General features: G+C 38.9%; 1 protein-coding gene across 2 annotated transcripts in view; it reads right to left on the reverse strand.

Annotated features, from left to right (window-relative positions):
• Positions 1-13,446, reverse strand: part of ILDR1 (immunoglobulin like domain containing receptor 1) — a 66,915-nt gene that overhangs the window by 32,784 nt on the left and 20,685 nt on the right. For both annotated transcript variants that reach the window (XM_007493774.3, XM_007493773.3), the window contains exon 2: positions 5,442-5,612. In XM_007493774.3, the coding sequence (XP_007493836.1) occupies positions 5,442-5,612 (171 nt within the window). The remainder of the gene's footprint in view (positions 1-5,441; positions 5,613-13,446) is intronic.

Below are 13,446 nucleotides of genomic sequence, written 5' to 3' on the forward strand. Positions count from 1 at the left end.
AATGCCAAACAGAGCATTTTGTATTTGATCCTGGAGGCAATAGGGAGCCATTGGACTTGATTAGTGGGTTGGACCTGCACTTTGGGAGACACATTAGTGGCTGAATGGAGGATGGACTGGAGTGGGGAGAGACTTGAGGCAAGCAGACCCCCCTCTTCCCACAAAAGCTATTACAATAGCCTAGGCAGGAGGTGATGAGGAGGGCATGGCACCAGGGTGGTGGCAATGTCAGAGGAGAGGATGTATAACTGGAAAGATACTTCATAGGTGAAATTGATAGGCCTTGACAATAGCTTGAATATGGGGGGCTGAGAGGCAGTGAGGCTATCTCCAGGCTGACTCCTAGGTTGTGAGCCTGAGGGACTGGGAAAATGGTGTTGCAATCAATAGTAATAGGGAAGGTAAGAGGAGGGGAGAGTTTAGGGACAAAGATAATGAGTACCATTTTGGATTCATTGAGATATTTACTGGACATCCAGTTCATGATGTATGAGAGCCAACTGAAGCATGAGATTGGAAGTTAGTAAAGAGGTGCTAATTAAATCCATGGGAACTGATGAGATCATCAAAGTGAAGTAGTAGAGAGGGAGAAGAGGGCCCAGGACAGAACTTTGAGGGACAACATATGATTAGAAGGCATGACTTGGAAAAGGATCCAGCAAGAGTCAGAAAAGGAGCAATCAGATGGGTAGAAGAGAACTATGAGACAGTGGTGTTGCCCAACCTAGAGGAACAGGGTATCAAGGAGGAGAAAATGATCAACAGCATTAAAGGCGACAGAGTTTGAGAAGAATCCAAATAGATTCCTCTCCTTTTCCCTTCTCAGTGACCAATTCATAGTTACAATGAATAAAAAAATGGAAAGATCCCCAGAAGGAGCCAATGAATTGAGTCTTAATATATGCAATATACTCTCTCTACTTTGCATATGCTGTTTTGCTTGGTTTCACCTCAAGATGCTCCCACTTTGGGGTCCTATTCCACTCTACTCCTCTCTTCTTTTTCCTTCTGGGTGCTACTTTCCCCTTTATATAGTGAGTTCCTTGAGGAAAATGATTTTATTTTTGTGATTTTTATAATTATTTTATTTTATACATATACAATATATAGTATATTATAACATAAATATGTATTTATATATTTTATAAAAGTCTTTCTTTTTTGTCATTTTTATCTCATGCCTCTAGCAGAGTATCTGGCACCTAGTAAACAATAACTGTTTATTGGATTGGATTAGATTGGCATGTTGCAAATCCTTGGTTCCCCACTTCTGCACAGAAGGAAGTCAATTTTTTCCCCTCTCTCCTTCATGGCCCAACTGAATCATTATAACTAAAAACCATTCAGTTTTGTTTTGCTTTGCTTTTTTGGCTGTTGTTGCTTCCATCAACACTGTTGTAGTCATTCTGTATGTTGTTTACCTGTTCTGTTTATTTCAATTTGCATCAGTACATACCATCCTCCTCATGTTTCTTTTAATTCTTTAAAGTAATTGTTTCTTATATTGTACTATATTATACTCTATTAAATTCATGTACTACAATTTGTTCCGTTGTTCCCCTATTGAGGGGTATCTATATATCTAAACACAACAGTTTGTAAGAGCTAAGAAATGGAAATGAGGTAGGTGTTTCCATCAGTTGGAAAATGGTTAACCAAAACATGATACATGAATTTAATTGTGTTATGATGCCATAAGAAGTAATGACTACAAAGAATATAGTGAAGCAGGGGTCAATTAGGTGGCTTAGTGGATCAAGAGAGCCAGGCTTAGAGATGGGAGGTTCTGGGTTCAAACCTAACCTCAGAAACTTCCTAGCTGTGTGGCCCTGGGCAAGTCACTTGACCCCCACTGCCTAGTCCTTACTACTCTTCTGCCTTGGAACCAACATACAATATTGATTCTAAGACAGAAGATAAGGTTTAAAAAAAAAGGGGAAAAAACTGGGAGGTCGCCTCTCTTTTGCCTTAACTCAAGAGAGGAAATTGAAGTATAATTTTTTTACTTTATTTTTCTTGCTATTAAAAAAAAATTGGCTAAGAAACAGAAAGGAGGATCAGTGGAATAGACTGGGGGCAAGCGACCTCAGCAAGACAGTATACGATAAACCCAAAGATCCCAGCTTTTGGGACAAAAATCCACTATTTGATAAAAACTGCTGGGAAAACTGGAAGACAGTGTGGGAGAGATTAGGAATTGATCAACACCTCACACCCTACACCAAGATAAATTCAAAATGGGTGAAGGACTTAAACATAAAAAAGGAAACCATAAGTAAATTGGGTAAACACAGAACAGTATACATGTCAGACTTTTGGGAGGGGAAAGACTTTAAAACCAAGCAAGACATAGAAAGAATCACAAAATGTAAAATAAATAATTTCGACTACATCAAATTAAAAAGCTTTTGTACAAACAAAACCAATGTAACTAAAATCAGAAGGGAAACAACAAACTGGGAAAAAATCTTCATAGAAACCTCTGACAAAGGTTTAATTACTCAAATTTATAAAGAGCTAAATCAATTGTACAAAAAATCAAGCCATTCTCCAATTGATAAATGGGCAAGGGACATGGATAGGCAGTTCTCAGATAAAGAAATAAAAACTATTAATAAGCACATGAAGAAGTGCTCTAAATCTCTCATAATCAGAGAGATGCAAATCAAAACAACTCTGAGGTATCACCTCACACCTAGCAGATTGGCTAACATGACAGCAAAGGAAAGTAATGAATGCTGGGGGGGGATGTGGCAAAGTGAGGACACTAATTCATTGCTGGTGGAGTTGTGAACTGATCCAACCATTCTGGAGGGCAATTTGGAACTATGCCCAAAGGACGATAAAAGAATGTCTGCCCTTTGATCCAGCCATAGCACTGCTGGGTTTGTACCCCAGAAAGATAATGGACAAAAAGACTTGTACAAGAATATTCATAGCTGCGCTCTTTGTGGTGGCCAAAAATTGGAAAATGAGTGGATGCCCATCAATTGGGGAATGGCTGAACAAATTGTGGTATATGTTGGTGATGGAATATTATTGTGCAAAAAGGAATAATAAACTGGATGAATTCCATGGAGACTGGAACGACCTCCAGGAAGTGATGCAGAGCGAGAGGAGCAGAACCAGGAGAACATTGTACACAGAGACTGATACATTGTGGTACAATCGAACGTAATGGACTTCTCCATTAGTGGCGGTGTAATGTCCCTGAATAATCTGCAGGGATCTAGGAGAAAAAAACACCATTCATAAGCAGAGGACAAACTGTGGGAGTGGAAACACCGAGGAAAAGCAACTGCTTGACTACAGCGGTTGAGGGGACATGACAGAGGAGAGACTCTAAACGAACACTCTTAATGCAAATACTAACAACATGGCAATGGGTTCGAATCAAGAACACATGTGATACCCAGTGGAATCATGCGTCGGCTATGGGGGGGGGAGGAAAAGAAAATGATCTTTGTCTCTAATAAATAATGCTTAGAAATGATCAAATAAAATATTAAAAAATAATAATAACAAATTAAAAAAACATTGCTAATATGGAAATATTTTCCACAATTTATCACATATAATGAATATATTGCTTGCTTTTTCAAAGTGGCTTTGGGAAGGAGGGAGAAAATTTGGAACTAAAAATTTAAAAAGAAAAGAACTTTTAAAATAAATAAATTTTTTTAAAAAGAAAAAAACAAGACAATTCAATTAAAAAAATAGGCAAACTAAACTTTGAAAAAAAGAAAGAAAATATAGCCCCATCAAGAGAACATTAGGGATTTTATTGGCACTATTCGGGGGATGAATGATACTACATGTGAAGAAGCAAACTCAGAATTTGCCCTTCTGGGTCATTGTGTCATGTGGACTAAACTAGTCTAGGGAAGCCAAGTCAGCTTTCTAAGGGCCTGAAGGGTAGAACTAGAAATCTGAAGAACCATATGGGTCTCTGTGAAAGTGAGGCCTACTGGAGAGAGAAGGAAAAGTTACTTATTTATGGGCTTGGGTTCAAAACCTTCAAGTTTTTCATTTTCTGTGTGTTGAAAAAAATCTTTTATTTGAAAAAAATTAAAACAAAGTTGAACACGGTATTCTAGAAGTAGTTACACCTGAGAGCAACAGTGTTATTACTTCATTATTCTAGACAATGTCTCCTTCTGAACCTTATCCATCAGAATAACAAAAGATTCAGTCAAATGTTTTTCTGAGTTTTATATATACTTTAATTCCAATGGTCTAGTAGCCTAGAAACTGTCAGGAGGAAGAGGACATGAAGTCAGGAAGCCACAATCTGTGCATAATGAATGAATATTAGTTCTCTGTGATCACTGCTTTTTTTTCTAGTATTCTAAAGTTTTTCATTTTTTCCCTTTGCTGTGGCCATTTTGTCAATTACTCTTTTGATTGTGCTTACTTTGCTCTGTGCCCCTTCATATAAGCCATCACAAATTCCTCTGAATTATTCATATGACCATCTTATGATTTTCCTTTGCATTCTTGGGCCACAATTTATCCAGCCTTTCCCCCGTAGATGGTTACCCACACTACTGCCAGTTCTTTGCTACTAGAAAAAAGTATGTTTGCATAAATGGGACTTTTCTGTCTTTGACCAACTTGTCAGAAAAGTAGAAGTGAAGATAGCTCTTCTGGACAGAAGTTTGGATTAGATGCCCTCCAACTCTCTAGCCTAAGTGCATGAAAGCAAGTACAGGTATTCTTCCTACATTGTGGGAGCTAAAGATGTGGCATCCCTGCAAGCTAGAAAAGCTGTGTAGTTTTTTGGCCCTTGCTTCATACCACAGAAGAAGTCTGAATTTTTTCTTTTTAAAAGAGAAAACACATTGTTGTTATATAATACTATACATATATTTTATGCATTTCTAAATGTTTTCTGTGTTGTCTGCTGGCCTTTGTGGGCTTTCTGTGACTTCCACAAAACTCCCCAAAATTCTCATTTAATTTCTTATTGCCAACCTATATTATATCAGAATTTTGATGGGGAAAGTTGTGACGTGAAAAGGATACCTATACTTTTTTAATTGATGAATTAATTTAGAATATTTCTCCATGGTTCCATGATTCCCCTCCTGGAGCCGATGAGCAGTTCCACTGGGTTTTACATGTGTCACTGACACCTATACTTTTAAATAGATATTAAGCTTGAACTGAGTGGGCAAGGTGACCAGAAAGGTATGGAGTTTGGGTATATCATGATCTCTACCCTCCTGAAGCTTATTGTCTAATAAAACTTTTTAAGAAATCCTCAGGGATAAGGAATAGAAGAGAACAAATATATCTGGATCCAAATCCCAAAGAAAGCATTCTTCTGTAGGCTGAAGCTAGGAAGAGAATCTCTGTTAATTTCCATACTCCTTCACTTACAGGGATAGGAGGAAAGCTTTTGGGAGATGGAGAGGAAAGGAATTGGGGAAAATACTCACATGCAGAGTAGTAATCTAGGATAGGGTCTTTGCAGAAGGACTTGAAGCGCCAGGTGACCACCACATCCTGCAGCTGGGCAGATGTGGTGTAGTCACATTTCAGGACAACTGAGGCAAAGAGCGTGACATACCGTTCAGTATCCTGCACTGTCACCAACAAAGACAGGCATCCTAAAGCCAAGAACACAAGAAAAAAAGTGAAGTGAGACAACAATACCTTAAAGGAATCTGAGATAACACCCTAAAGAACATCAACAAATCATGCTGGCTGACTGTAAGGAATTCACTCCCATTAGCAAGGCTCCTTGGAATAGTGGGGAAAGCACTGATTTTGGAGTCTAAGGAATAGGTTTGAATTTTGACTCAGTGGGGTATGTGTGTCTATCAATGTAAAAAGAAACCAAAAGGAAGGGAAAAGGAACCACCAGTATCCACATTCTGGGATATAACTACACTGGGGAGAGTATAGGAGAAGAGGGGCAGAAGGAGAACTTATCAAGAGAGAACTCATTAAAGAAATGAGGAAGGAGTTATGATAAAGTTCAGTTATGGGAAGGAGAAAAGAAATGAGCTCATCTAATGCCTGGTATTAGTGACGTATCCTTCAATTCATTTGGAAGCCCAAGTATTTGGAGCTGTTGGACTCAAGTGTTTACTGCCAAATAAATCAGTCAACAAAAAGTGATCTGTTATGTGATGTACAAGAAGCCTTTCCTTCAAGAAGTTAGTAATTGTGGGGGCAGCTGGGTAGCTCAGTGGCTAGAGAGCCAGGCCCAGGTCCTAGGTTCAAATCTGACCTCAGACACTTCCCAGCTGTGTGACCCTGGGCAAGTCATTTAACCCCCATTGCCTAGCCCTTCTGCCTTGGAACCAAAACACAGTATTGACTCTAAGAAAAAAGATAAGGGTTAAAAAAAAAAGTTAGTAATTGTGTGTGTAAATGGAGTGGAGAATAATGAGATATACATTACTGTATAGTACATGATTTCATAAATATTTATTATGTCTACTGTTAAGATTAAAATTTTCTGGGAACTGCATCTTAATTTATATGTATTAAACCATATATATATATATTTTTTTTTTTTTTAAAGCAGGTCAGAGAAAGAAAAGGCACTAACCACATGTGGCTGCCTGTTCCCTTTGCAAGCCTGCCCCTGAGCCAGCTGTGGCAACACTATGGGTATCCCTGTGCTTTCCTCTCTCCATGGTTCCCAGTCAAAAGAGATCTACTGCTCTTCCCCAAGTCCCTACTTGTGATGTCACTTTTCTGAGTCCCTCTGATTTGGTGGACTCCAACCTCAGCCTGGATCAGAGGCAGGTCTTCTGGACTCCAGAAGTCACATTAGATAAGAGGCAAGCATCTTCTGAGCACCAGGGAGCCACAAGGGCTCCCGTGTCCCTCCCCAGAGTGCAGTCCATGCATGGGTCTCCCACTGCCTTGAGTAGTTTGTGGACAGATAAGCACCAGGCTTGTTCTACATTTAAAGAGTGGGGTTGAATTACAACTTAATTCAATCAGAGAATGGGCTATTTTCAAAATCAAAATGAGAGTTTCCCCTTTTAAACTCTAAAGTCAATCGTAGAGTACCAAGAAAAAGGTTATGGGCTAGTGTTAATTTTTCACCCTATATTATATATATATATATATATATATATACATATATATATATACATACACATATATATAATGTTTATAACATTGTGTGTATGTATTCATATACTATGTGGTATATATACAATATATGTGCATGCTTACATACATACACATTGTGGGTAGTTTGATTAGTAAGGAAATATGCTATCAGAATTCTGAGGAGAGAGAGAGAGAGAGAGAGAGAGAGAGAGAGAGAGAGAGAGAGAGAGAGAGAGACTGAGAGAGATCTTCCAGCTGGGCATCTGAGCTGGACCCTGAATGTGAGTAAAATTTTGATAGGTAGAGATAAAAGCTCAGGAAGAGGAAGGCATTCTAGGAATAGGGAATGGAATGAGCAAAAGTGAGGGAGTTGCAAAGCAAAATGATGATGAATAAACCCATTTGCCTTCAGAAGAGAATCTGTGTAATGGGAGATAAAAGTACAAATATTGGTCATAAGATCATAGTTTTTGATCTGGAATTCCAAACCCTTCATTTTATATATGAGGAAACTGAGGCAAAGAGAAGCTAAATTATTTGCCCAAGGTCACATGAATACTAAATGTTTGAGATGGGATTTGAATCGAGATCTTCTTGACACCAAGTCCTGTGCCCTATCCATTATATGCTACTGCCTCTTAGGTGGGAGTGTCTTGAATGCCAAATTAAGGACTTTGGATTTAATGGGGAATCATTAATGTTTTGACCAGATTTTTGCATGATCAGAGCTAAGCATTAGGAAGATTACTCTGAATTATGTAAAGGAGAGATCAGAAACAGGAGCATTGTATTGATTTGTTGGTTTTGTTGAACTGTTTATTTTTAATCCTTTCCCAAAGTGGGTGATTCTATGGGTTGAAGAAGGAAAAGGGATATGTTGGGGGAAAATGAAGGTGATGCAAAACCCAAAAATATCAATCATTATTTATTTCTAAATCCTTACTTAGGCAATTGGGGTTAAGTGATTTGCCCATAGTCACACAGTTAGGAAGTATCTGAGGCCAAATTTGAACCCAGGACCTCCCATCTCCAAACCTGGTGCACTATCCACTGGGATACCTAGCTGCCCAATCAATCATTTAATTTTTTTTTTAACATAGGAGGAACTAGAGATAAGGGATCAGTGAAGAGGCTATAACAATAGTCCAGGAAAGAGGTAATAAGATTTTCATTTCTGAGAGAAATTAAACCAAGAAACCAGATCATTTAAAAGAAACTTCCTATTTTTATGCTTGCTCCTTGACAAAAACAGTCCTGTGGTTTCCCTTCCTATTGACCTACAAACATATTCTAGTCTAATCAGCTAAGCTAAATGCATCTGATTGGGGATATTCAGGGTGCTGGGAAGTCAGGCAGGGAAGTTACTTAGCCTAAGGACCAGGCCCAGCATTTGGCAAAGTCAAGTCTGCATGGCTGTCTAATACCCTTACCCTCCCACTTAGAGGTCCAGAGTTTTCCCCTCTTTCTATCTATCAAGGCTGCTCAAAGGCAACATTTGAATAAATTCATTTATTCTATGGTCTTACTAGTCCAGAACTAGACCACCCTGCCCCTAATCTCTAGGGTATTCGAATCTTTAAATAGAGCCTTTTTTTGGTAGTTCAGTATGCAAAACAGGTGACTTCCCATCTCCCTTTCTACAACTTGTCTCATCATCTCCACAGATCTCCCTTTCTTCTCCCTTTAGATTCTGAGAAAGACTCAAAGCCTTGAGCAGGGTGCTCTGATGACAGCTTGGGGGAAGTCTTACAAAACCATTGACATTTAATGGTAAGGTGAGATTTCTTTTCAAAAGGGAAACCTTGTTTAGTTAGTATGAGATGTTCTTGGTAAACAACAGCCAAATATTTGTGAAGTACCTACTATGTGCAATGCAGAGGCAGCCTAAGGATAGAAGGCTAAATGAGGAGTCAAGAAGACAAGGGTTACAGTGGTCTAGATGCAAATACATTGGATTTAGAGTCCTAAATATCTGAGTTCAAACTCTGGTGATGTCACTGTGTGACATCAGACAAGTCAATTACCCTTTCTAGGTCTCAGTTTCCTTATCTGTCAATGAAGGGGTTAGACAAGATTACTTTTAAAGCCCCTTTCAACTCAAAATGTATGATCCTATGAAGTTCATTAAATTCTAAAATGTTTCCCCTTTTCTCTCTTCCCCTAAATAAAAATTTACTTTATTTTTTTACCCAGTAACAAAGAAAAAGGAAACCCAGATTGCTTGTTTGGCATAACCCACACAAAAATGTAGATGCCTGATACTCAATGCCCTTGCAAGATCTTACTTTTAAAAGATGAGTTTTGGGGGCAGCGAGGTGGCTCAGTAGATAAAGAGCCAGACCTGGAGCTAGGAAGTCCTGGGTTCAAATTTAGCCTCAGACACTTCCTAGTTATCTGACCCTAGGCAAGTCATCTAACCTCCATTGTTTAGCTCTTACTCTCCTTGAAACTGATACAAAGATATTAAGCAATGATTCTAAGACAGAAGGTGAAGGTTTTGAAAAAATATAAGAGGAATTTTAATATTTTAGATTTCATTTTGTTTTATTTTCAATTAAGTATTTTTAATCACCTCTTTTCCCTCCCTCACCCAATTAAAAACAAAATCCTTTTAATAAATAAGCATAGTCAAGCAAAGTACAATTCCCTTATTGGTGACATAGAAAAAGGTATGGTTCATCCTAAAAAGAAGTGGATGGGAGATTGCATATTTCATTATCAGACTTTCAAAATCACAAAGTCATAGACAGCTACTTCCCGTGATCAGTTTTTAAGCAGAAAAGCTTCACTTTTGACCACCCTTCCCTACCCCACTCCCACCCCACATACATAACAAGAGTCAGAAATTTTAACAGCCCCCTTTTCAAAGTCAGTTGACCCCCAGTCTTAGGAATGATAAATAAGAAAAAGAATAAACGTTCCCTCATTTCTAAAGCATGTTACAATCTACAAAGCATTTTTGACATAGTAATCCAGTGAGATATCATTATTCTTATTTTAAAGATAAAGAAATTGGCTCAGAGATTAAAGAAATGTCCCAAACTTACAGAAATAGTGGCAGAGCTGAGATGTGACCCCGTTTGAAGCCACAACATATTTGGTATAATGTCTGCCTTATGCACCGTTTTATGGCTCTTTGGGTAAGGTTTCTGATTGCCCTTCAGAATGGTTCTATGAGTTCCAGTTAATTTTCCCACATCTCCTTCAACATTTATAATTTTAATTTTTGGTCATATTAGTCAATCTGATGGGTGTTAAGTGATATCTCAGTTGTTTAAATATGCATTTCTCTAATCAAGAGTGATTAGGATCATTTTTCCCCCAATGGCTAGAAATGGTTTATTTTCTTCATGTGAGAACTACTTGTTCATATTGTCTTAGTCAATGAATTCCTGGGAACAAATCTGATCTCAGACACTTCCTAGCTGTATGACCCTGAACAAGTCACTTAACCCCCATTGCCTAGCCCTTCCCACTCTTCTGACTTGGAACCAATACACAGTATTGATTCCAAGATGGAAGGTAAGAGTTTTAAAAAAAAGAAAAGAAAAGAAAACACTCCCCTCTAGTTTTAGTTTTCTGACTCCACTTTGTGGGGAGGTCCTGTCCTCATAGGAGAACCATTAGGATTCAGAAGGACCAGCTATGGATAAGGAACAAGCCAATGAGTCTTTTCCTATTCTTCTGCTCCTCTCCTATACTGCCCTACCATATCCTTGGATTCTCTCAGACATACAGTGATATACAGACACAAATATGCAAGAGTTATGTGATAGAGGTCCAAGGGGACAAAATTAGGGAACAAATGACTTGGCTGTAAGACAAGGAAAGCATAGACATGGAGAAGCACACCTGGAGGCAGGGTGGGAATACTACCAGCAAGTCATTGGATACCTGCCTGCTCCCATTTTCCCTTTTTTCAGTTTGAGGAAGGACACTTCTACACCTGGAAATCCTGCCTAGTGACCTGGCACCATGGGGGTTTTCCCAGGCTGTTGTGAAAGCGGCACCTAACTTTGTATTGCTCTGGATCTGTTTTCATGAGTGTAGGAAGTTTCAGTGCCGATCAACCCCTTTTCTGTCATTTAGAGATTGACTTAGAACACTCAAAGGTCAAGTGATTTGTCCATTATCACACAGCTAATATGTGTCAGAGCCAGGTGTTCCCAGACTCCTAGATCAATCCAGTAGACATTGCCCCATGCTACAAGGCTTCTCGTGAGACTAAATGTAAGACTAAAAATAAATGTTGACTAAGACATCCTATGCATATATGCATAGGATCTCTCTTTCTCTCCCTCCATCAGTCTCTTATCTCTCCCTGTCTCTATTTCTTTTTTCCCCCCCTCTCTCTCCTTCTATTTGTCTCTCCCTCCATCTCTGTCTCTCTCTCTCCCTGTCTCTATTTCTCTCTCTCTCCTCTCTACCTCCAACTGTCTCTCTACCTCTCTCTCTCCCCCTCCATCTCTGTCTCTCTCTCTCTACCTTTCCATCTCCATCTCCATCTCTCCCTCTGTCTCTCCATCTCTCTCTCTCTCTCTCTCTCTCTCTCTCTCTCTCTCTCTCTCTCTCTCACACACACACACACACACACACACACACACACACACACACACACAAACATATAGTCACACATGTGCAGTGGCCGAAACAATAGGATGACTACTCACATAAGCTTTGTAAAGGGTACCTTAAATACATAAAGACATAGTAACACACAGGTCTGTTTTAGGTATGATAGACAAGTGGACCTGACCTGCTGCTTATCTCTTTTTCTGCGCATTTTTCATACAGAAAATACACAGAATGGAGGGTAAGAGAGGAGGGGATGGACTAGTCCTTCTAGGGTTAGACTTGAGATTAAAAGACTTCACTTTGTTCAAGGTATTAATACAAAGTCTTTTGGAGGAGGAGATAAAGAACTGATACAACTGATACAAAAGTTGATGGAGAAGTAGAAACAATCATTTATTTCCTATAACCACTGCAGGAAAGGCAAGAGCTAATGAGTAAGGTTAAATATTTGGGAGGAATAATTATGTCAGATCAATTAAACTCATCCTTTCATTCATTCACTCAACAAATATTGATTGAGAACCTGTTACATGCAAGCACTTAGTCAATCCTTAAACAGAATAGATGCTTAATAAATGTATGTTGACTTGATTTCCAAGCCCAGAAAACAGTATTTTTTTTCTCTTTAAGCATGATCATATTTGAGAATCTCTAAGTAATTGTTCCTCCAGGAATGCCCCTAGATACTTAACTAGTATAGGACAGAAGGTTAGAATACAAACAAACAAAAAACTCTAGTCTTTTCCTGAAGAAATGGTTGTACTGATTTGATTATTGGGCCTGGAGAAAGAGATAGAAAGACAGGATTTAGTGCCCTGTTGTAGGACTGATGGGAGGATGGCTGGAAGGAACTTGAAGACTGGTCTAATTGAAGACTAGCTGAAGATACTGGGTCTCCCTGGAGAAGTAGACTCACTCCACGCGTGGATAAGCAGAGCCACAGAGCAAGAGTTCCAAAGCTCAGGGTGGTTTAACAACATGATTATATTTTACACAGACCTAATGATATCTCCAATTGTTATTTTGCTCTATTTCTCATTAGGTTTGTTGTTCAGTTGTGTCTGACTCTTTATGATCCCATTTTGGGGTTTTCTTGACCAAGATAAGATAGATTTGCCATTTCCTTCTCCATCTCATTTTATAAGATGAGAAAACTGAGGAAAATACAGTTAAGTGACTTCCTCAGGGTGACACAGACAGTAAGTCTGAAGCCAGATTTGAACTTAAGAAGATGAGTCTTCCTGACTCCAGACGCAGTGTTCTGTCAACAATGCTATATAAGCACTTAGTTACTGAAGTTGCTGAAACCAACTAGTCCATTTTACACATGAGAAAACCCAAAGGAATTGCTTGTTTTGCCCAAGGTCAGAGTGCCAGTAAGTAGCAGAGAAAGATCTAGAACCCAAATTCCTTGACTTCCAACATAGTGATTTTCTAACACATTACAATCAGTGTCACTTTTACAAAGCTGAAATCAAAGTTGGAAGGGGACAGGGGGGGGGGTGTCATAAAGGCACAAAAGGGGTAATTAAGTAGAACAGGAAGCTGCTCTGAGGTCAGTCCCAGAAACCCTGGGCTCCACATCCCATGAGTGACTCAGTTTCTCTACTTCTTTGGCAAGGGGTATCCATGATGCATATACCCCCAAATTTTGGGAACATAACTCTTTCTACTAGTCTACTAGTCCCTCCCTCCTAGGATCTCTTTTTATTTGTAGGTGAGCTTGATTAAAGGAAAGACTCTTGTCCCAAAACAAAATTTAATTTTATTCATTAAATCAAATTGCTTCCCTAA

Source organism: Monodelphis domestica, chromosome 4 (assembly GCF_027887165.1).
Source record: "Monodelphis domestica isolate mMonDom1 chromosome 4, mMonDom1.pri, whole genome shotgun sequence".
In the NCBI taxonomy this organism is placed as follows: Eukaryota; Metazoa; Chordata; class Mammalia; order Didelphimorphia; family Didelphidae; genus Monodelphis; species Monodelphis domestica.